Source organism: Bombyx mori, chromosome 9, assembly GCF_030269925.1.
Source record: "Bombyx mori chromosome 9, ASM3026992v2".
NCBI lineage: Eukaryota > Metazoa > Arthropoda > Insecta > Lepidoptera > Bombycidae > Bombyx > Bombyx mori.
Genome location: NC_085115.1, coordinates 11,073,143 through 11,096,763, shown reverse-complemented (window position 1 = coordinate 11,096,763; position 23,621 = coordinate 11,073,143). Strand labels below are relative to the sequence as shown.

The 23,621-nt window shown below is 36.5% G+C and overlaps 3 protein-coding genes across 19 annotated transcripts; 1 reads left to right on the top strand and 2 right to left on the bottom strand.

The window, feature by feature from the left end:
* Positions 1-370: 370 nt before the first annotated feature.
* On the top strand, positions 371-9,964 carry LOC119628906 (odorant receptor 13a). The gene is made up of 8 exons (XM_038012982.2): positions 371-561; positions 1,185-1,433; positions 2,439-2,707; positions 3,239-3,440; positions 4,495-4,594; positions 5,707-5,811; positions 6,593-6,754; positions 7,204-9,964. Exons 1-8 carry the CDS (start codon positions 410-412, stop codon positions 7,252-7,254), a joined length of 1,290 nt encoding a protein of 429 aa, XP_037868910.1. The 5' UTR covers positions 371-409; the 3' UTR covers positions 7,255-9,964.
* Positions 7,507-10,012, bottom strand: LOC119628343 (uncharacterized protein C15orf61 homolog). 14 transcript variants are annotated; one of them, XM_062670146.1, is made up of 4 exons: positions 9,982-10,012; positions 9,398-9,448; positions 8,294-8,423; positions 7,507-7,723 (listed from the first exon to the last, which is right to left on the bottom strand). In XM_062670146.1, exons 1-4 carry the CDS (start codon positions 9,991-9,993, stop codon positions 7,596-7,598), a joined length of 321 nt encoding a protein of 106 aa, XP_062526130.1. In that variant the 5' UTR covers positions 9,994-10,012; the 3' UTR covers positions 7,507-7,595. The 14 variants fall into 14 exon arrangements, with proteins under 14 accessions (XP_062526130.1, XP_062526136.1, XP_062526124.1 ...); XM_062670152.1 differs by having other exon boundaries at positions 8,345-8,423; positions 9,982-10,003; XM_062670140.1 differs by lacking the exon at positions 9,982-10,012 and adding an exon at positions 9,570-9,719.
* Positions 10,013-13,419: 3,407 nt separating this feature from the next.
* Positions 13,420-23,588, bottom strand: LOC119630885 (uncharacterized). Of its 4 annotated transcripts, none has more exons than XM_062670139.1 (4): positions 21,371-23,588; positions 20,415-20,630; positions 18,765-18,944; positions 13,420-17,202 (listed from the first exon to the last, which is right to left on the bottom strand). In XM_062670139.1, exons 1-4 carry the CDS (start codon positions 21,428-21,430, stop codon positions 17,107-17,109), a joined length of 552 nt encoding a protein of 183 aa, XP_062526123.1. In that variant the 5' UTR covers positions 21,431-23,588; the 3' UTR covers positions 13,420-17,106. The 4 variants fall into 4 exon arrangements, 3 of the variants coding, with proteins under 3 accessions (XP_062526123.1, XP_037877352.1, XP_062526122.1); XM_038021424.2 differs by having other exon boundaries at positions 23,423-23,588; XM_062670138.1 differs by lacking the exon at positions 21,371-23,588 and having other exon boundaries at positions 20,415-21,336.
* Positions 23,589-23,621: the final 33 nt, after the last annotated feature.

The following is a 23,621-nucleotide window of genomic DNA, read 5'->3' as shown; positions in this document are numbered from 1 at the left end:
GAACTCGCGCCCTCTTAGAAAAACTTAGCAAGAGACTTATCATAAGCCCACGTGGAGCTCACAGGCGTCGTGAGGTCTTGTCACTTCCACCATGAGACTTGGGTTTGAAGTCTCGATTAGTGAATATTTGTACCGAAATATATGTAAGTACTTATAGGTATTATAATTCTCGGTAAAAATTAGAAGAGTTCATAATAACCTCTATAATTTTCTATTTCGTATTCAATAGCAAAATTTAAAATTTGGAATATATCCAAAAAAAAAAACGAAATAACATAAGTAGATGCTAATGCACCAATTATAGATAATCCAACTAAATGCACAATGATTACCCACTTAAAACGGACCGGTAATTCGTAATTGTGGTCAATAGGAATCAAGATTTTCTGTTCGCGAGTTGTTTCGCAACATGTCCTATTTGAGGCGTTTAAAGGGTTTTATTGAAAAGGATTATTTCGATTTCGAGAGGCCCGACATCAATTTATACAATTTCCATCCACAACTACGTATTTTACTTATTGTAAATGGTATATTTTTTAATAACCGCAACTCTCGTATCAGGTAATTTTTATCTTAGTAATTTTAACTTATAACATATGGCCACTGATTGTAGCTGGAGTATTAGACATTTTTAAATTACCTAAACTATAAAAGCGTTGCAGTAACGACATGAAAGGACTTAGTAATAAGTTGAAACAGCGAACGGTCACCTGAAGTGAAACGAAAGAAGTGAATCATGTTTTTTTTTAATTTACTAACTAAATTAAACTAAATAAAAGTATAACTGGCTTCACCGGATGTGTAGGCGAGCTCACGGGTCTCAGCCTGGAGACAGCTAACACTAGACCTAGCAAGAGTAGTGCTTCGCTGAATATACCACTCGATCGGAATCGCGACCCACTGAAAAGATCCAGCGAGAAACTCAGTGGGCTGTGTCTGCGAGTTAGTTCGACGAGAATGGTGACTAATGCTTGGAATGGCTAACAGCACCGATAGTGGAACGGGAAGTTCCGAAATGATGTGTGATAGTGAAGTCTACCTTCAGTGTAGTAATAATTAAATTGAGTTATTATTTGTACTGCGCTGAAATTTTTATTTATCCCTAGACCTAGTGCGTAACAGTATATCTAAAACATTTTATTACGGACATCAAAGATATCAATAACATTAATAATGTTTTTCAGATTAATTTGGCCTGGAGGATCTATTTTGTTATGCATGCTAGCTGTTTGTTTGGAATCGATGTTCATATATCATGGCCTCACTACTAAAGACTACTCATTCGCTACAGAATGCTTCTGTTGTTTTGTCCTGCTGGGGACGATGCCTGTAGTCAGTTTAAGTGTGCTCAAAAACAAAGATAATATCTTAGACTTGATCGAAAATATGAATGAAACTTTCATTTATATACGCCGTTTAGAAAGCAAATATCGGTATGATGGTTTTGAAGTATTTTTATTAGCCTAAATATTTGACAGAGGCCGGTATATGTCATTTATTTTGACGTCCCAGAATGCAAGCCTTCAAAGAGTCTTTAATCGTTTCTAGTCCTATCTAGTTTTTTTAATGAGTTTCTACACTATGTCGTCGTGGATTTTCTTTTTTTTATGAATACTAGTAACACAAATCTATACAAGAACGTTTAAGTAGGTACCCAGATCCCTAATACCTACTAGATGTAATCAAAAAAGATACTTACTCTGGCCAGGAATCATACGTGATCATACCTGGATTCGATGGTATAGAAATCGGGATCACTAACTTAACTAAGAGTCCCTAAGGTGAGCGCGCATAAGGGCGCACCTCATAGATACTACAACATAAGCGTCAACAGCGAACCATAGTTGGAAGTATCTATGTTATTTGAAGGAATCTGAATTTAAATCGAAAAAGACTAAACAGTTTTTTCACATGACCGTTTTCTCCGCAGTTAACCCATTTTTTTTAAATGTGTATAAAGGCGAAACTTGTGTTTTCAAGCGAAAAATATAGCCACAGTCACGTTTTTTTTTAAGTCACCAACAAAACAAAAGAGAAAATGTTTTAGATATTATTCTATTCTATCAGCCCACAGGCACCCGATATCCACTACTGGACATAGGCCTCCTTCAAGCCTCGCCACAAAGATCGGTCCTGCGCTGCTTGCATCCAACGCATTACTTATCATTTTATCCATTGTATTATATACCTACATATATTATAAATCTTGAGGTGTTAGCGATTATCGTCATTGCCATTACACGATATTATTTTTGAGATTCTTTTAATTACACGCTACGCTTAGATTAGCGACATCATTTTTTCTATACATTGGGGGTACTTTTAATTTTATTAATAAATTTTCATCCGGCTGTCCTCTCTTCACTGTAAGATAGTCTGTGGAGGCCTAGGCACACATACAAGACTTGGTTTTATTAATTATAATTTTTTTTTTTCAGTAACTCATTCTTAGAAGGGCAACTAATAATTTGGAAATTTTACAATGCGTGGTTAATATTTTGTTGTATCGTGTGCGGTACTTTTTTCATGTTCCCAGTTTTTGTTCTAATGTACCAGAGTCTATTTCCTTCACTGGACGAGGATACGACTAGGCCACTAGTGTTTCCGATATGGTTGCCCAAATTGGACGGTTATAGTACACCCATTTATGAAATATTTTTAATTTTGGAAATTAATTATTGCTTGATATTCCTTCAAACGTTTTGTGGTAAGTTATTATATTAGGTATTAATAGACTGCTTGTGATACCAAAACGAGAATAAATTATTGGATTTTGTCATTTTACAAAATTAATGTACTTATTATAAAAGTAAAATCTGTAGAAAGACTTTTGTCTAATGAAATCTCTTCCAGTAGGTACACCCTAAAGATGAAATAGCGAACGGTTAATTTCGATAAACCAAAAAAAAAAACGAAAGAACTTCAAAGAACCTCATAAAACTCTTAAAAAAACACTATGTAGGTACTTTTAAGTATTATGTTAAACAGAGCACATACGATCAAAGAAGTTATTTCGTGAAACCATAATTCTTACGTAAACATAGATTCCACGTGCCAGCGTACCTATCTGAATTTTTCATAAATTTGAGTGCATTACAAAACATTTTAGTTGGTAAATTTATTTTTGCACGTGGTTTGCTCGTTTCTGAGAACAATTTCAATATGGCGTATTAATTATGTAAGTAGGTATGCGATTAACGATTTTGTTCAAAAATAATGTTTAATCTCTAATTTTCAGTTTACATCTACACATTGTTTCACATACTTTTGCATTTTTATTACATACTCCACATGATTAAACTTGATTTAGAAGCGATATTTGACGATATTGACGAATCCGTTGCCCTATTACCGCACCGTGATACTCGTAGGATTGAAGTTCAGAAAATCCTAAATGGAAGGATGAAGAGGGTCGTAACGTGGCACATATCTGTGTTCAAGTAAACTCATTTAATTGTTTATGTTGAATTTAATTTTAAATGATTGCCCAAGATCTACATTTGTCTTTTAATGATAGAAATCTAATTATTTTTCATTATAGAAATTGGTTTCTTTGATTTGTATCTGAGCGATTAATACTTGTAAAAGTAGGAACATATTTAAATGTATAATTAAATTAGTATCATCCGCCGGTCATCGTTGTCGTAGAACCCGTCGTTTGCGACGAAGGGCTCGGCGAGTAAATTAATCCACAGACACAGCCCACTGAGTTTCTCGCCGGATCTTCTCAGTGGGTCGCTTTTCTGATCCGGTGGTAGATTTTGCGATGCGCTGCTCTTGCTAGGGTTAGTGTTAGCAACGACGTCAAGTTTGAGCCCCGTGAGCTCACGTACATGTTAGGTTACGCTGACATAGTCTCTCAAGGCTTCATCATCTCATCATCTCAGTCTGTCCCCTGTACACTGCTCATATAGACCAGTCCGTTGCCACCTGCATCCGACGTGACTATCTGCTAAGTGGCCGTCCCAAGTCGTCAACTTTGGTTCTTCTACGGATCTCCTCATTTCTGATTCGGTCTCGTAGAGAAATACCAAGCATATCAGGTTAGAGAGGGAAAAAAAAATATCTGGTTATAATGTACCTACCGGAAATCCTAGCATATTCTAATTCTCTCGTGTTAGACATGCACCACGTTTTACAAGCTTTCATTTTGTCACTCCGTGATCAAAAGCTACCAGTCGATTTGTAGATCGTAGGTTATAATATATCGTAGGTTATAGTAGTTGTAATCGCATTTCCTAGGTATACCAAACAAGCCCGGCGTTGCCCGCCTTTTTTCATTTACCACGATAAAAGGTATCCTGTGCTAAAGATACCTACCACCATCTAGATACTTACATCCAGGCTACAAACTAGCTTAGTGCTTAGTAAGTAACTTACAAACACTTTGGATACAATTATTGAAGTTCTGTTAACAGCACCTACTACACGGAGGTAATCCTCAAAAGGACTGGTTATTCGAATGTCTAATGTGATATAAATATTATGCTACAGAGCAGTCGAAGCGGTGTCTTCTATTTATGGTCCACCTTTGGCTTACCAAGTAATGTTCACTTCCATTGCGATTTGTCTAATTGCCATCCAAATTACACAGGTAGAGTACCTACATATTATTTTATTTTAGTAGGTACCATCATTAATAGGGATGATTAAATCGTCCTGCCTATTTCTGCAAAGGAAGGGTGAGACTATATTGTTTATTTTATTTTATTTTATTGCTTTTTTGGGTGGACGAGCTCACAGCCCACCGGGTGTTAAGTGGTTACTGGAGCCCATAGACATCATTAACGTAAAGGCGCCACCCATCTGGAAGTATAAGTTCTAAGGTCTCAGTATAGTTACAACGGCTACACCAGCCTTAAAACCGAAACGCATTAGTGCTTCACGGCAGAAATAGGCGGGGTGGTGGTACCTACCCGTGCGAACTCACAAGAAGTCCTACCACCAGTAATTACGCAAATTATAATTTTGCGGGTTTGATTTTTATTACACGGTGTTATTCCTTCACCGTGGAAGTCAATCATGAACATTTGTTAAGTACGTTTTTCATTAGAAAAATTGGTACCCGCTTGCGGAATTCGCACACCGGTGCATCACTAGATACGAATGCACCGGACGTCTTATCCATTAGGCCACGACGACTTCAACGGACAAAGTCATTCATGAGTAATTCATCATTCTTATCATAATTATGGTAACGCTGACCTAACTTAACATCCATAATCCGATTTCACAACATAATAATTGGGAGTTTTTTGAATGAGCGATTAACAGGATTTTGAATGCAACCGGAGTCCATACATTAGAGAAAACCACTAAGTACGTTGGCTTAAGATTTGAAACACGAGATCAATAATTTGCAATACTTTACGTTTGAGCAAAGAGTTCTGCTATAGGGCTGTATTGCTAATCGTATCACATCACATCTATGGTAGGCAGCGGCTTGGCTCTGCCCCTGGCATTGCTGACGTCCATGAGCGACGGTGACCACTTACCATCAGGTGGACCGTATGCTCGTCAGCCTACAAAGGCAATAAAAAAAAAATCACATTTTGCAATTATTATTCTTCGATCAAGAGTACCTACTACTGACGAAACCAGGTTAATTTATTATGTATTTCTGATATACATTTCTAAATCACAAATTACCGGTTTTAAAAAGTTAGTAACGAAATGATGATGAGTGATGAGTTTGATGTTTTTCAGAAATTAGAAAACGGCATCTTGGATATAAGATTTACAATGTTAGGAGTTGCTGCGTGCCTGCAAATGTGGATACCTTGTTATCTTGGGACTCTGTTAAGGAATAAGGTGACCATTCATTTGATTCAGAATTTAAGCTAACGTAACCGGTTGTGACATAAATGGATAGTTGTGCTATTTAAATCATTCACCATTTCTCCAATACCGCCCTTACCATAAGGGCACACGGGGCCCGTGCCCAGGGCCCCCATTCTCAGGGGGGCCCGAAAGACCGACAATTTCTCTCACACGTTTATTCTCAAAACATTTTTGTCGGGCACATTACACTTTTTTCACAAATCAGTAATCAGAAGGTATTTACAAGGCATATACTATGACTATGATAGAAGATTTTGCTCAACAGAAATCCAGAAAGAAACCGTTATCGAAATCGTAACCAAAAATCCAGCAGCATTCTAATATCATTAATGACATATTATATCATACTGTATTTGATTACCTATAATAAATGGTCTCAAACTCAGTAAAAAAATGTTATTATAATTCGCTTTTTTTACTTTCTAAAAGGGCCTCAAATTCTTGTGTACCCAAGGGCCCCATCCTAGTTTAAGACGTCCCTGCATTTCTCCCGTTACTGAGCAATAAAAATCAGTCAGTATCATAGATAATAAACATATTATTTATGAGTCGGTATTTAATAACAATGTGAGACTTCGAGCTGAGGGCCGTTTTTAATACTTTATTGAATCTCCTTAAAAAGTGCAACGTGATACGCTTTAGCTGATTTTTTTTGGGCTAGAAGGAAATCGCCGACCGGTAGTGATATGCGAGGTAATATGAAGCTGCTTATGAATACAATTTCAATAAAAATAAAGTTTTTCATTTAAAGGCGTTTGGAGTCGGCGAAGCATGTTGGAACAGTGGCTGGCACCAGACTCCACTAGGTAGGATGATCCGACAGGATATTATCATAGTCTTGCTGAGAGCCCAGCAACCAGTCACTATAAAATTCCCTGGACTGCAAAGTATTCAACTAGAAACATTTTCTTCGGTAATTTTTAATTTGTATGGGTATTATTATTTTTTATTGCTTAGATGGGTAGACGAGCTCACAGCCCACCTGGTGTTAAGTGGTTACTGGAGCCCATAGACATCTATAACGTAAATGCGCCACCCACCTTGAGACATGAGTTAGTTTTATAGTGCAATGGCTCCCCACCTTTCAAACAGAAAGCGATACAGCTTCACGAGAGGAATAGCCGGGGCAGTACAAGCCCGTATGGGATCAGAAGACAAACGACTAGTAAAAAATAAATACGAACCTTACATGTTTAGTGTTACACCGTCTTACACAGTAAATTATTATTAGTAAATTATGTATTGGTATTGTGAATACCAATTTTATGACTTGATGCCAGTATAAAGACATCTACTTACATTAGGCTATATCTGTATTAAGTTGCCAATTGTCATGTTTAATAAAACACTTTCATCTTTCAGATTATGACCACATCATACTCGTACTTCAATATGTTGAGACAGTATAGTTGAGGAGTTTAAAAAAAATCATTATAATGAAAATATTAATTCACAGTAAATGTTTCAAGCACATAACCCATTGAATTTCTCTCTGGATCTTCTCAGTAGGTTGTGATATCAATCTCGAGGTAGATTCAGCACTGCTTTTGGTAATGAAGATGTTAGAAGATTCTTTCCGGCAGAGGGTTTGCCCACAAGTTATGGTGAAGCCAGAATAGCCTATCAAGGCTACTGGTAGATAGATAGAAAAAAAAAACAACCACATTTAGTAGCTATTATACAATAGTATCTTTTAAGCACTATACCACACTTTAGTTTTCTTAATTAATAAATAATGTTTACAGTATGGTGTTTTAATGCAAAGATCCTTTATCTTCTGGAAGCAAAAAGTATATTGGTACTGGCCCTTTGCTTGTGTGAACAAGTTCTTCATGCCTTATAAGCTGGGTTGCTGCAAGGCCATACAGTAAACAAGGTATACCTGAAACAAAATTTACTACCAAATTGATCACTATTGCCATGGCTGATACACAAAAGTCGAAAGTTTTGAAGTCGACGTGGCCTAAAGGATAAGACGTCCGGTGCATTCGTGTTGAGCGATGCACCGATGTTCGAATCTCAGGCGGGTACCAATTTTTCTAATGAAATACGTACTCAACAAAAGTTCACGATTGACTTTCAGGGTGAAGGAATAACATCGTGTAATAAAAATCAAACCAACAAAATTATAATTTGCGTTGGTGGTAGGACCTATTGTGAGTCCGCGCGGGTAGGTACCACCACCCTGCCTATTTCTGCCGTGAAGTAGTAATGCGTTTCGGTTTGTAGGGTGAGGCAGCCCTTGTAACTATACTTACCTTAGAATTATATTTACCTTAGAACTTATATCTCAAGATGGGTGGCGCATTTACGTTGTAGATGTCTATGGGCTCCAGTAACCACTTAACACCAGGTGGGCTGTGAGCTCGTCCACCCATCTAAGCAATAAAAAAAAATTAAAATTAAAAAATTCTAAGTATAAATTTGTTTAGTTTATCATGTTTATTTATACCTAATGCACACAAGGGGTAACACAGGGAGTAAGGGAAGATCGGAATGCTACCTTCACCGGCCCTATTGTCAACCCCAACTGCACGCGCCGGATGGCGGCGGCGACCAACAGGTTGCCGTGGTGCTCCCTGCTAGAGAACGAACGACAACTCTGTCAAGAGTGTACGAATAGGAAGAAGAATGCACACAAAAAAGTGATTTACAAATAAGCTAAGTACTGTAAACTTTAAATAGCTCTCCTAGCCATTTAAAGTTTAAAAATGTAAAGTTGTAAAAATGTCACTTAAGCCAAAAAGCCTTTCACCCCTTGATATAGATTTATTCTTAACACACACTATTGAAACTTCAAACTTAGGGTCTTGAGATGATGGTAGCATTCACAGTGACCACTGGGCTTTGGCAGCAATTTTTTTATTATTTTTTTATTGCTCTTGTAGGCAGACGGGCGTACGGCCCACCTGATGGTGAGTGGTTACCGTCGCCCATGGACTTCAGCAATGCCAGGGGCAGACCGCTGCCTACCGCTTAATACTCCCCACAAGCCTCATTTGAAGAAGGACATGTGATAGAGCTTGGGAAACACTGTGGAGGGGAACTCATTCCATAGCCGGGTGGTACGTACTTAGCACCAGATGTGCAATGACATTATTTATAAATCTATGCAATAAATAAAAAAACTAAACAAGCGGTCTCAACATCACCTCAGGGACTCATCTGCCTACTTACTACAACTGTAAGTTTATAAATTACTTTTGTGCCTTATTCATTTTTTCAACAATGTCCAAAAATTTTATATCTACTAACTAATATGTAGTAAGTATCGAATGAAAATCAACATGAATTCAAGCAAACAAAATCTGAACCGTAAACTGAACACTATAAACATAAGTTGGGCCTTCAGTTAATAGTAATGAATAATATATAAAAAATGTATTTATAAATTGAACTACAAAAATTTTTATAGTTACATACCTAAATTTGCAACCTTTATAATTCTCATAAATTTATCTGACATATTTAAGTCTTCTGCCTTTTTTCTAGAACAGTGATATTTTATATATGGAAAACAACCAGTTCTTAATATTTGATAGTTGGAATTACCAACCTTCCAATTAAAATTTGACATTCCAAACTGATCATCTTTCACATAACTGTACTGAAAAGAATGAATATTATTATACTGTAATAGATGTCTAAATAGTGTTATATAACTTAATATTTATTTATTGCTGTTAAATTTTGAAATTTCAAATCGCACATGGTTTGCAGGATATCACCTTTACAAAATAAGAAGTCCAAGGTGGTTCGTTACACTGAGTTAAATAGGCTGTTAGAACCTCGGATGATGTGGGTTTATTTGAAAATCTTGCAATCAGAGTAGCCATACATTTCCATTCCTGGCGTATATGAGGAGATACCACAAACATGATTTAGAAGAAATAATTTCTAGCTGAAATTACTTTAAAGTTAGAAATGTTTGTTTTATTTTCAAACCAATATGTAATGAATTAGTGTAATGTACGACAAATTAAACTTTGAAACGTGGTCTTTATATTTAGCTACGATTTAGGGTTTGTATGTAGTTCAGTTACCACCTAGCGAACTTGGTTATAAATTAATATTGATACATATGTACACAAAAATATTAAATGAAATTAATTGAAAATTGAAATTGGACTGATTACATACGGTAGGTACCATAGATTATACACTTAATATTGTAGGTACCGTAAAATGGGGCGATTAGGGACAAATTCCAACTTTATGAGCAATTTTAAGGTAGTTGTTGATGTATATAATGCTATATCAGGATCAAAATGATTGAGTCTTGGGGGCATCTTTGTTGTCTAATTTAAAATTATGCAACTAGCATTCCAGTTTAAGCAAAAAATGCAAAAAGAGGTCTAATCCCTATTTACCCGAAAATTGCGGTTAATTGGGACGAAATGAGAAATTTGCTAGGGTTGGCACTACTTTTATTTTTATATATAGTTTTAATTTATTTATTTATTTAGTTGCACCAACAAAGTGATCATCAATAAAAAAAATGAAAACTGACAAAAGTACATGGCAGACATCACCTCAATTATAGGTGCAATCGACAGTACATTAACAACAATATATATATTTATTTATTTATTTATTTATACATATATAGTGGGCTTTCTTAGAAACGGTTTATATTTCTCCGTTCTTGGTAAGTACTTAGGGGCTGATATTTCTATCTGGGTTAAGAGATTAGGTGTGTCGGTTATTCCATGGATTAATCAGATGAATACCCCCACTCTGAACAAATATTAAATATTTTATTAAGTATTACTTAGACATTTTTGTCCACCTTGAGATTTCATTGATCTTGTTACATGTCTCTGCAAAATCGACTTACTTATATTAAATTGCTTATCTATTTCAACTAAAGACTTATTCCCAATTTCGCTTCGAATAAACCAGATTTTTACCAACAAATTTAAAAAATATTTTATAACTACATAGACAACCCTACAAACCTGTACCTATTTATACTTAGGTCGTTTCCATTTCACGTATTCTCATCCCAATTGACCCCTTTTTCGTTGTTATTTATACCTAAGACGTCCCCAATATCCCCAAAAACAACAGATTTTTACATGTATTTTTATTTAATCAAATACATTAAAATCAATAACAACAGAGACTTACCTTTAATATATATGCTGGTTCAAACACTAAATAACGTTTATAAATCATAGCCGTCTTCTATTATTATCAAATAAATAAAAGAAAGCAAAGTTTCTAGAACTAAAATAATTACCACCACAGGAAGTTAATTTGAAACGCGATTATTTATAAGTTAGCAGCTATTATCATGCATATTCAGATTTGTTTTGTGAAATTTCAACATTCTACTATTAAACTACAAAAAACGGAAGATTTTGCAACGAATATAAAACCTAAATTGAGCGTCGAAAGATTTTCCCGGTTTTTTCCCGATTCGCCTCTCAATCCCTAATCGCCCCATTTTACCGGTACCTATGTACTACATACATATGTCAATAATTTCAATTTGACATTTTTGATCGGTGACAGTAGTGCTATTTTTCCAACAGAAAAGGCATAAATATCATACCATAGTACAGCCTAACCTTTTATATATATTTTTTATAAAAAATGATAATAGGTACTGTAATTAAATGAAATGAAAATTAAATGAGATGATACGGGATGAAATATAATCTTAGTAAATTGGCGGTTATTTACTGAGACTTTTCAGTGGACTGGAAGATCCTGAGAAGCTACGTCCAGCGTTTTGTTTCATTTCCCCACATTTTTTTACAAATACTTCAGTTAATAAATCACCGTTATTACACATTCAAACCTGAAGAAACACTAGTCCTCAAATATATTAAGTGTATAATCTATGCACTATAGTAGAATTATTTTGTCCGTGCAGTTTGGGTCATAAAACCTAGCCCGTCTAGGCCGGTGGGCATGTTGCGCGGGCGCAACGCCATTATCGATAAAAACAAATGAGTCATCGAAGGCATGTACACGGCGGCGGGGTGGTATACGAAGGGTGGTGAGACATTTCATCATTTGGACGGGAGCGGGGTGGTTTACCAGGGGGGTTAGACATTGTTATGTTATGAGTAATTTGTTGTACCTACCTGCAAATTATAGTACATATGTCGAAGAGAAATGTGATTTTGTGCATTTGCTCTCTAAATTTCTTTAGTGACAAAATGGCTACTCCTTTGTTTTGTACCAAAATGTCAGAATTTATTAAAATATTTTGCTTGTTGGCAAAAAATACCAGCATAAGCACGTGTTATTATCAACAATGTGTTAAATTTTTTCACTGAAATGAGAATAGATCCCGAAAAGTTACAAAGTGTTAATTTCTGCCGTTATCGTTAACTTGCTGCGGCGATATGTGGTGTAAGTTTTCGATAAATGATTGTTTCTTTAATTTTTATCACTAACCCACAAAATGACAAAACTAAATACACTATCGATAACGCTTATCGACAACAATAATGCGCATCACTATGCCCATCCATAAGGCTCGTGAGTGGAAGAGAGAGCAAAATACTCGCTTCACCGCTCCGATTTTTTATGACCCAAACTGCACGGACAAAATAATTCTACTATAGTCAAATTAGAAAAATTCACACAACTCGCTCCTCGCGTTCCCAGAGTCCTGTCATCTATCAACACAAGTCTAGATAATAATGATATCTATTATCCACGATGTCCACCGGAAAAGCAAAAGAAAACAAGTCCATACAATACAAATATTTCGGAGCAAAAAGCGTGTCTGTTGTACGAAATGTGAAATAGAACGAAATAAATTCATAGTATTGCATAAAATTGAATGAAATTAAATGAGTACATAAGTATAAGACAACATCTAGGATGTCATCTAACAATAGGTGTTAGATGACATGAAGTGCAATAATCTCTCAGTTCAACAAACGCTTTTTTTTTTTTCCTACCTTAGCTGAGAGCCTTGAGAGGCTATTTCAGCGTAACCCTAACTTTGTAGGTGAGCTCACGGGGCTCAAACCTGATGACGTTGCTAACACGAACCCTAGCAAGAGCCGTGCTTCGCAGAATCTACCACCGGATCGGAAACGCGACCCACTGAGAAGATCCGGCGAGAAACTCAGTGGGCTGTGTCTGAGAGTTAATTTACTCGTCGAGCCCTTCGTCGCAAGCGACGGGTTCGACGAGAACGGTGACCGGTGCTTGAAGTACCTAAAAGCACCGTTAGTGGATCGGGAGGATCCGAGATGACGTGTTTTGGGCGACGTCGACTGCTTTCCATTCTGTCCGCAGGATCGGGAATGAGTCAACAAACGCAATTTACTGAGTTCTATAACTTATAGGAGACTACTAGACCAGAACAATGGGCATATTAACCCCTTTATCATGAGCGCCGCTAATTATAAATATCTGACCCAGGCGACGGGGCAGCGCAAAGCCGTCGTCGTCCGTTACTCCCGTTAGGCCTTTCAAGCACCGATCAGCGTCCTTATCGAACTCGTCAATTACTGATAATTACGACGGAGAGTGCGACGCAAATATTTTTATTAAACTAAACATACATTAGCCATTGTGAAGGTGGTTCGAGTAAAAAAAAAACTTAAATTACCTTAATTCATTTACTTCTATTTTAATAATATTTTATTTAAACAACGTTTAACTTAGTCTTATAACCTAGAGCCAATGATGTTATAGTAAAAAGACTTAACTTTTTACTATACCATTATTGCCTAGAGCTGTATTTTTTCTTCGCACAAATATAAAATTGTCTGTATTAAGGCACGATTGAATAGTTATAATTAACTAACTTATTAAGCTTTAAAATCACCATATATCAAAACTACATGCGCAATAATTAAGTTAACATAAATAGGTACATTTAGAAATATAATTATGTTTACTGTTTAATTTAAACAATCTGAAATCAGTGTAACATTACATTAATTTATTGTATGTAAGTTTATAAATATGACATTAGGTATGTAAAAAAATCCAGTTTTTGTAAAACCTACAATTATATATTTTTTGTTTAAAACAAAAACACGTATTATTTATAGTAACACTTTTATGATGAAATCTTTTTTAGTTACTTTTTAAGAACGTCGAATGTTCGATAAACTTTTCTATTCATACCTACCTAATTGTTTCTGGTTAAAGCCTCGAATAGCGAAATTATATTGTATAGAACATTAAAATTACGTAACTTATTTAAATACGTTTTCATCATTAATATTAAAAATACATCGATAGACCTCGATAAGACCTTGGCTACAGTGCCGATAAAATTTTCTTTTAGAATGATTCTCAGCATAACGAAACTACGAAGCTTCGAAGGGTTCTTAAAACTTGAAATATTTTAATTTCAATTGAAAGTTTTACCTGCATTCACCCGAAAAGTTAATCCAATTACTAACAAAAATAATCAAGTGTACCCAGGATTTAGTGAGCGTTTTAACTCATTCAGTATGAGAGTATTTTAATTAAGTTATATCATTAGTGGCACAATAGCAGCAAAGCGTGGTCATCTTTTATTATATCAATAATATAGCTATGTTTTACTGTATTTCACTTTATGGAAACCATATTGGTGAATGTTGATAAATTAATTAATTTTGTGTGCAAAGTACACAGTATATTTCAGTGTGCAGTCACAAAAATAAAAATGAAAGGTAGTTGTTATCTTGGCAGTAAAATTTACATGCATACGTTTATTGTTCACTGAAGTGTTTTGTCTACAATTAGTAAATTTAAAAAGATATTTTGCGTTACTTTTGTAAATAAAAGATCATTGCAAAAGTTTTCTAGACATAAAAGGTCATCATTTCATGATTTATGAAATTAATAGATAAATTTTTCTGCGAAAGTATTTATTATTATTTAGATATATACTAAACTAACATAAAGCTAAACTATTGAGCAAGTTGAACACAATTATCTCATTTAGTGTGCCTGAAAAGTAATTTAACCCAATGAAAAGAGCCATGCATTTCTTATAAAGACACACCCAGTTATGTGATTTTCAGAGCCCAGAGAGATCAAGTCATTGCCTCAATTGTTTAGTATAACGGCTACCCACCTTTCAAAGTGGAACGCATTACTGCTTCGCGACATAATAGGTTGGGGAAAAAGTTTCTTCGCATTTTAAAAAAAAAATTAAAATTTTTTTAAATATGGTTTATTTACGTTTAACTAAAGTATGTAGATACCATTTTGTTCGATAACTTTTTGCCATCTTATAGGTAGAGACATGATCCCATTGCTATAGAAATTTTGGGGCTTCCCAAATACCGACCTTTTTTGTGTACCCAGTTTTTTTTTCAAATGCACTAAAACTGTTTTGTGGTCAGTTACCAGTTCTTCAGCTACGTCGTAACTACTGATATGCCGATCTTGCTCCACTTTTTCAAAAATGGCATCCATTTTATATCCCTCCGCAAACGGGCGACGTGCATCTTTGACTTTTTTTTTTTATTACTTATATGGGTGGACGAGCTCACAGCCCACCTGGTGTTAAGTGCTTACTGGAGCCCATAGGCATCTACAACGTAAATTCGCCACCCACCTTGAGATAAGTTCTAAGGTCTCAGTATAGTTACAACGGCTGCCCCACCCTTCAAACCGAAACGCATTACTGCTTCACGGCAGAAATAGACGGGGTGGTGGTACCTACCTACCCGTGCAGACTCAAAAAGGGTCCTACCATCAGTGATTACGCAAATTATAATTTTGCGGGTTTGATTTTGACATCAACATTTCCGGATTGAAAACGTTAAAACCTAATTTGTGCTACTCTCGCAGACACTGCACTAGGACACACTAGGTCCATAAACATCGCAATTTTTTTTCGCGGCTTGTGTTGCATTTTTACCTTTTTTGTAGTAAAATTTTAAAATGTATCGAATTTCTTCATTAGACTCACTCAGCTTGACAGTACGAAAATTTCCTAATTTGAATTTGGAATTATCTTCTTTAAAATTTAAACTTTTAATGATACCAAAACCAGCCAGATACATATAGTATAGCCAAAGAGACTTTATTACAAGTTCATACATACTATAATGCGAAAAGACTTTTTCCCCCAACCTATTATATTGGTCGGACAGTGGTGCTAAGCATGTAGATTTACAATAAGCGCTACCAACAGTAATTGCGAAAATTTGCGAGTTTCTTTTTATTAAACGGTGTTATTCCTTCATCGTGGATCTCGATCGACCCGTCGGAGAGTTAAGTAGTTAAGAAGTATACCGGGCCTATTATACTTGACTAAAAAATACCATTATGTAAATTTAAACACCTAACATAATCACAATGAAAATAATAATGTATGTATAGGTATGTCGTTATTATCTTTAACTTTTAACGGGACATATCCTGTGGTGTAATAAATAATATTTTAGATTCGTTTCTTTCATTACCTTTTTAAGCTGATGGGCATACAGCTCATTTCATGGTAAGTAGTCACCGTCACTCATGGACATCATCAATGTAAGGGGTTACGTCTCTGCCCATATGATTGATTGATTTTTGTTTTTTTTTTTTAAGATATAGGTTTTATACGTGAATTCTAAAAAAAACATAGATAATTATCGTTACACGATTATATTAAAATTTCCTCACTACAACCACATAATAATTTCAAATATTACAAAATTGTCATTAAAATGTATACATAAAATTAAACTTACAATATCCGCTTGAGGAAATTTCAGGTATTATTTTGAACATTCCAACTAAAGATGTTCCTTCCAACGTAGAGCCGCCTATTCGTATTCCATTTCGAATGCAATACAAGGGCGAACGTGATAAAACAATAACAATATTACTTCTCATGTGACCACACAGCAAATCCAATCATAAATTTTTTGTTTAAAAGATTTTAAAGAATAGAAATTGTGGGTTGAATTTTTTTCCCAAAACCAAAATTTTGTTTTTTAATAAATGACTAGATAATAAGACAATTCAAATACTCTCATAGGATACGATTAATTTAAATAAAAAAAATGTATGTACCTAATTCTTTGCTAAATACAATTTTGTTGCAGACTTATTATATACATTAATGCTATAAACTTTAAATTAATATGTAAATTGTGATTATCATTGTATCTACATCTATAATAAAAAATATATATTTAAATATTTAACAATCACTAATAATCCAAATGTTTATAAGTGAATACAACAATTGGGTTCTCGGTTTTAAGAAAAACAGTTTCAAGTCACGGGCTCACGTAAGTGCATTAACAGGTCAAAGTGTTAATAAATTTGCGATCAAAATAAATTCGATAGAATTTATTCAACGTATCTTCTTATAACTTCAGCCGCTTCCAACTCTCCCATATCTTCTAGGATGAATGCTAACGATTTCGATGATATTTCATTGTATTCCTGTAATGAGATACGTTTAATCACTACATAGTATAAAACAAAGTCGCTTTCTCTGTCCCTATATCCTTATGTATGCTTAAATCTTTAAAACTACGCAACGGATTTTGATGCGGTTTTTTTAATAGATAGAGTGATTGAAGAGGAAGGTTTATATGTATAATAACAACCATTAATTAGTGGAGAAGTCAATAATAAATTACAGTTTCCGAAGCGAAGCGAGGGCGGGTCGCTAGTTGTAAATAATCGGCCGTGTATTTTCTTAGAATGAGGCCACTCTATTTCTTCCTTTCGAGTGTTGTAAAAAACAACCACTATAGAGCAGGTGGGTTACGAGATGGCCGGCGCGGGCGTGAAGCTCCCGCTCAGCCCCCGTAGGGACTAGAAGGTGGCGGGTGCGGGGGCGCCCGGTACTCGACTGTCGGTCCGGTGGTGGGGCGGTGCAAGGTGGCTCCTGTGCGCCGCCCACGGTGTATCTCCCGAAATGACGTCCTACGGGATTTTCCCGGAGATGAAATCCCGTCTTATCATCAGGACGGGTACCGGCGAAGGCGGACTTTCGGCGCGCACTGCGGTACCGTAGGTCTGGTGTAGCCGGTGTGGTGGAGCTCGATGGGGTTTAGTCGGTAGTCGTTCTGCGGGGCAAGTGCTTCGCGCGCCTTTTTCAAGGCGTAGTCTCTTGCGAGGAATTCGGGGAGGTGGAGGACCTTGGCCCTACTCGTCCCTCTCTTCCTCTCAGGAGGCGCCGGAGTCCGACATAACCCGGTTCGTTACCCCCCGGACCGGGTATCCGTAAATGGATTCCCCAGGTGGGTTACGAGATCGTTTACCCTACACAATATATACATACTTTTTTTAAACCAACATTAAATATGTAAGGCGCCATTTGTTTTACATATATAGAGATTCCGACTTCGAACTGTCAAGCTATTTGGCAGCTGTGATTTTTTTTAAAATAAGAGACCTAGATCACCATTACCATATAGTCGCTTACGATACGTTTGCCTACGACGAAAATATAAAGTACATATTTTCTTCTTCCTCTTAGTCGCATACTTCATCGCTGAAGGTCGTGTCCCTGAAAGACCTTCGCGGCTCTTTATACCGTCAGCTTCCATTTCGTTCGGTTTTCGGCTTCTCTCAGGGCGGTCGTAACAGAAATTTCGGTGAGCGCGTTACCTGATCTGACCAACGGTTTAGCGGCCGGCCGGGTGGTCTTTTCCCTTCTACCTGGTGTACTGGTGATAGGACCTCTTGTGAGTCCGCACGGGTAGATACCACCACTCCGCCTATTTCTGCCGTGAAGCAGTAATGAGTTTCGGTTTGAAGGGTGGGGCAACCGTTGTAACTATACTGAGACCTTAGAACTTATATCTCAAGGTGGGTGTCGCAATTACGTTGTAGATGTCTATGGGCTCCAGTAACCACTTAACACCAAGTGGGCTGTGAAATCGTCCACCCATCTAAGCAATAAAAAATAAAAATACCTTGTCCTAAGATCTCAATAGTGTTGTAATACAGCTGCTTATGAATGACTTGTGGAGAGGGTAGTGCGAAGTTAGTACCTTGAGATGCAGCAGCAGCGTGTGCGTGGGGCTGGGCTGCGCGCAGTACAGGGAGAGCAGCGAGTCGAGCCGCAGCCTGCCCGCTAGCTCCTGCCAGCTGCCCGACCGGTCCAGTAGCGAGCTCACCTCGCCCAAGTACTGGCCCATGCCGTCTAGTGCCGTGCTGCCACTTGTCTCCTCCTGAACAAATTTATTTATTTATTTATTTACTAGCAGAGCCGGCAGACTTCGTAGTGCCTCAATCGATAAACAAAAGACCTAAACTTTTGTATAAAATAAAATTAAAACAAACAAAAGGAATCCGTCCGATGGGGAACACATCGAAGGAAAAACAAAATTGTTATTTTTATTTAATTCCGAGCATTTTAATATTTAGCTATCTTTTAAACCTTCTCTGAACTTCCACAAATAATTCAAGACCAAAATTAGCCAAATCGGTCCAGACGTTCTCGAGTTTTAGCGAGACTAACGAACAGCAATTCATTTTATATATATAAGATTTAGACACACCAACAGCAATACACACAAAACATTTAAGGTTAAAATTAACATGTATAAAATTAAGTACTGATACAGTAGGCGCGCGAGTTCATGTTCATCCTGAGGAATGCGGTAGTGCTGTGACCTAGTTAATTATGGTAATGTCGATAATAACTACCGATTTAGTCAACAGCTGTCAATTTGGTTTAATGTAACTAGGTCATTTTGAAAATTATAAAATAAATGTGATAAGTAATTCCTTATTTATTTCTAATAGAGAAAAATATTCTTTTAATTCCACATCAATTACTATCAGATGAAAAGACAGCCGACAGATCAGAGTCCAAATCAGTGTAGGTTTTTTTCTACCTGAACCTGTTAGAAGCGAAGTAGTCATGGTTTATTCACCATGAACTAACACAATAGCGTTAGCGTAAATTTTCGGTATCGATAAGCGCGCGTCACAACTGTCAAAGACAACACTAGACATCAGACAACAGTGGGGAGGCGGGCGGAGCTGCCCCCCGCGCGTCGTCACTGGCCCCGATGGACATGAACTCGCGCGCATACTGTATGTAAGCCAGTTACAGGCATGTACAGCAATCTCTTATAACACGCTATGACGTGTTACAGCAATTTTACAAACAGCGGAAAAATAGGTTAAATTGAAATGTTAGCAGTACGACATAAAAAAAACTTATTGAAAAGAACATGAAAACAAGAGTTAATTACTTAACATTCTCTCATCAATTATAAACAAAGGAACTTGGATACTCAAGAAAATCGTTCAAAAAGAGGAAAAACTACTCCCGAGCGTAGTTTTACTAAATTAATGAGAGAAAATATATTTAAATAGAAGATGATGATGACATTGGAGGCGTGGCCTAAGTGACGTCAACGATGGTGTGCTGTCCGGAAGGCGCGTGGCGTGATGTTGGGGCGCGGTGGCACAAGGCATCGCTCTCTTTTTGCTCGCGGCAGTCGTGACGGATGGATGTTCACATCGTTGCACAATTATTGTATTTTATTATTGTCAAAGTACATTGTTGGTTACAATAAAAGTGATTTCTACCTAGGCTATTTCGTTGATGTTTTTGTAGTAAAATTATGCTTATAAAAATATATTTTTCAATCGATGAATTAAAAATAGGTCTTAATTTAATCACTTACGCCTTCATCAGCTGAATCGTAATCGTCCTCGGGTTCAGACTTGATCTCGTCATCAGGTTCAGACTTGATTTCGTCATCGGGTTCAGATTTCACACTATTATTCTCGAAGCCGTCTTCGAAGGCGATAGCTTCCAAGAGAAGTGCTCTTAGTTCAGGTTTATCGGCAGACATTTTCCAGGCAGATTCTTTCTGAGCGCCGTGAAAGTTAGGATCGGCCTGTGAATAAAAAAAACAGGTTTTGTATTCGCGAATGCCCACAAGTGAAATTAGAGACAGGAGGTCAAGTTGGACAATGCCCATTTTCTGTGGGCGTTTGGGCCCCTAAAAAAAGTTGTCGGATTATGATGGTTTTAACTTAATTTGATAGACAAAGAAATATCGTTTCATATTAAGAAAACGATTTTTATATTCTCACCCAGGTTTAAGGGAAATCGGTTTTTTTTCTGCAGCTAAAATGAAGGTTATGTACCTATAGGTACCTGTTTTCTTCGAAATCAATAATCGCTCTCATAATTTAATCTCATAGTTACAATGTTAAATAAGTTAATTGTGCTTAATGTTGCTAGAAATAAGCCCTATACATTTTAATATTATATCCTCATAATAATAATAAAATGACGGTGGTTTCTGAGAATGGACTTCACCGACCCTTCTTTCGGTAGAAAGTAAATGTCTTTGTACCTACACTATTAATATTATAAAACTAGATAAAGGTTTGAGAAGCAGCCATATACAACAGTCTATAGCATGTGAGATCACCACTTTGCTTTCAAGGGGTTGATTACATTAACGATAGTTGTGTCTGAAACGGAGCACTAATTATGTGACACTTTATATAGATATATATACTTACAATTGTTATGTGTATGAAAGTTGTAAGTCATTCTGACAATATTATAAATAGCTGTACCCGGCCGCTTCGCTGGGCATTTAAAATTAACATTATTAGATCTCACCTTCACAAAGATTCTCATCATTAACGCCCCCGAAACTGGTGTAGGGAGTCCAACACTCATATAAATACTAGCCTATCCATTAAGTACATGTATTTTCTACATGGATACCAAGATTCAAGTCAATCGGATGCACGGTTCAGTAATTATAACGGAACATCCGCAAAAACCACTGTAGATTTATATATTAGTATAAATAAAGTAATACACCAATCAATTGAAAAAAACATTTACTCTTCGAGGTTACGATTAGGGATGGGTAAGTGGACAAAGGGCACACCTCCCCTAAGAATTAGTGCCACTCCACCATACCCATCTGTTCTGTCTTCTCTAAGACAGACATGTCCTGGAATTCTAAAATTGAATCCAGGACGAAGCCAAGTCTCTTGAAGAGAGACTGCAAATGGTTTGTAACTATTCAATAAAAAAATTAAGTCACTTTTTTTACTATTAATACTCCGGCAATTCCATTGAATCACCAGAGACTGGTTTCGTGGATGGTCCTGACTGTCCATTAGTTAAAAAAGTTTTTGAAGAAACGGCATCGTTGGACGGTATTTTAATTATGTTCGATTGTGAAAGGTACTGAATTATAGAAATGATGAGATCCTTTGTTATTATTTCTGACAAATCATTGTAATTTTTGAGACAACCTGTAGAAAAGGAAGGAATGTTGCTGTAATCTTGGATAAGCTCTGCATGCGCTTTTTGATCATATCCCTTACTAGAATTTCTGGGACGAGCTTTGGGTTTCAAGAATACTGTTTTCTTATATGATTGAGTCGGACTCTTAAAAGGGCTTGTTAAATTATAGGGGCTTGAATAAGTCATAGTTGGACCCGAAGGGGCTGATGAAGCAGAAGCAACAATGTCAGCATAAGATTTTGAAACTGGTGGATAGACTTTACTTGCTTCTGAATAGGATATAGAGTTTCTAGCCATTGTTTCTTTTATAGCTTTCTGCCTAGCATACTCCGGGCATTTTTTGTCTGTTGCGAAATGGGAACCAGAACATAAAATACACACAGCATCATCTCTTTCCGTCTCGCAACTTATACCTGAATGATTGTCACCACATTTGTAACACCTTGGAGTGCCTCTGCATTGCATTTTGGTGTGACCAAAACGGCAGCAATTAAAGCATTGCAGCGTGGGGTAAATATAAAGCTCTACAGGTAGGGAGTTAAAACACATAAAGACCCTGGGAGGTAACACCTTCCCATCAAAGGTCAAAACTACGGTCTCCGTTGGAACAAACTTGGGTGTCTCGCCGTCATAAACCTTTCTGTTTAGTCTCCTAACTTTCAGAATGCTTCCACAGTTCTGCGGAAGCTCTATATTTTCTATAACATCTTTCTCGTCCCAGTCACATGGAACACCTCTCACTATTCCCATGCGGGTGATAGTGAAGGCCGGAATAAAAGCTTTATATTTATTATCATCAAGAGATTTGTGATTTAGAAATGAGTTAGCCTCCTGAAATGTTTTAAATTGAAATGACAACCTATTCCTTCCAATTTTTTTTATGCTTCCCTCTACAATGCTTTTTATTGAATTTTTTTTTAGAAAGAATCCAAATTGTACTGGATGTATAGATCCAGTTTGATTAGGTTGTAAAATTTTTTGAATATGTACATCATAAGGCGCAGGGTCTGACGCCTGGTAAAGCAGCCTAGCAGTGCGAGGGTTACTCGTAATGTTTTTAGAGTTAGCAACCTCATTATGATGGATTTCAGTGATTTTATCATCTGACTCAAGTACTTTAGGTATAACATTATCCTTTATATCATTAGGGGAAAGTTGGCAATCTGGTAGATCTGTATGTTTGTGATTCCTTCTCTTTTTTTGGTTTCTAGTTGATATTCTCTTTCTTTTAACGGATTTAATGTTTTCCGAACAGTCTGTATCTATAATGGAACCTTCCGTTTCCATTCCCGAAGCATCTATTGTAACTACATGAGACACCTGGAGGGATGTCCCTCCAGGGTCTTCGGGCTCCAACATGGAGGCCAAGAAAAAAATACTATTTACATATAATACAATAAGATGACTTACCAGGCGAAGAAAACAAACTAAAACTATAAATAATCAATACTACTAATATATATACACTTTACAACTTAACTGATCCTGTAATATTAAATTAATTTAATTTTCAAAAGTTTAGCCAAAAAAAAGACGCCCGCTTAATTCAACACTTCCCGCGCTTTTTTTCGTACGGTATCTTTTTTTTTTTTTTTTCTCCCATTTCTTG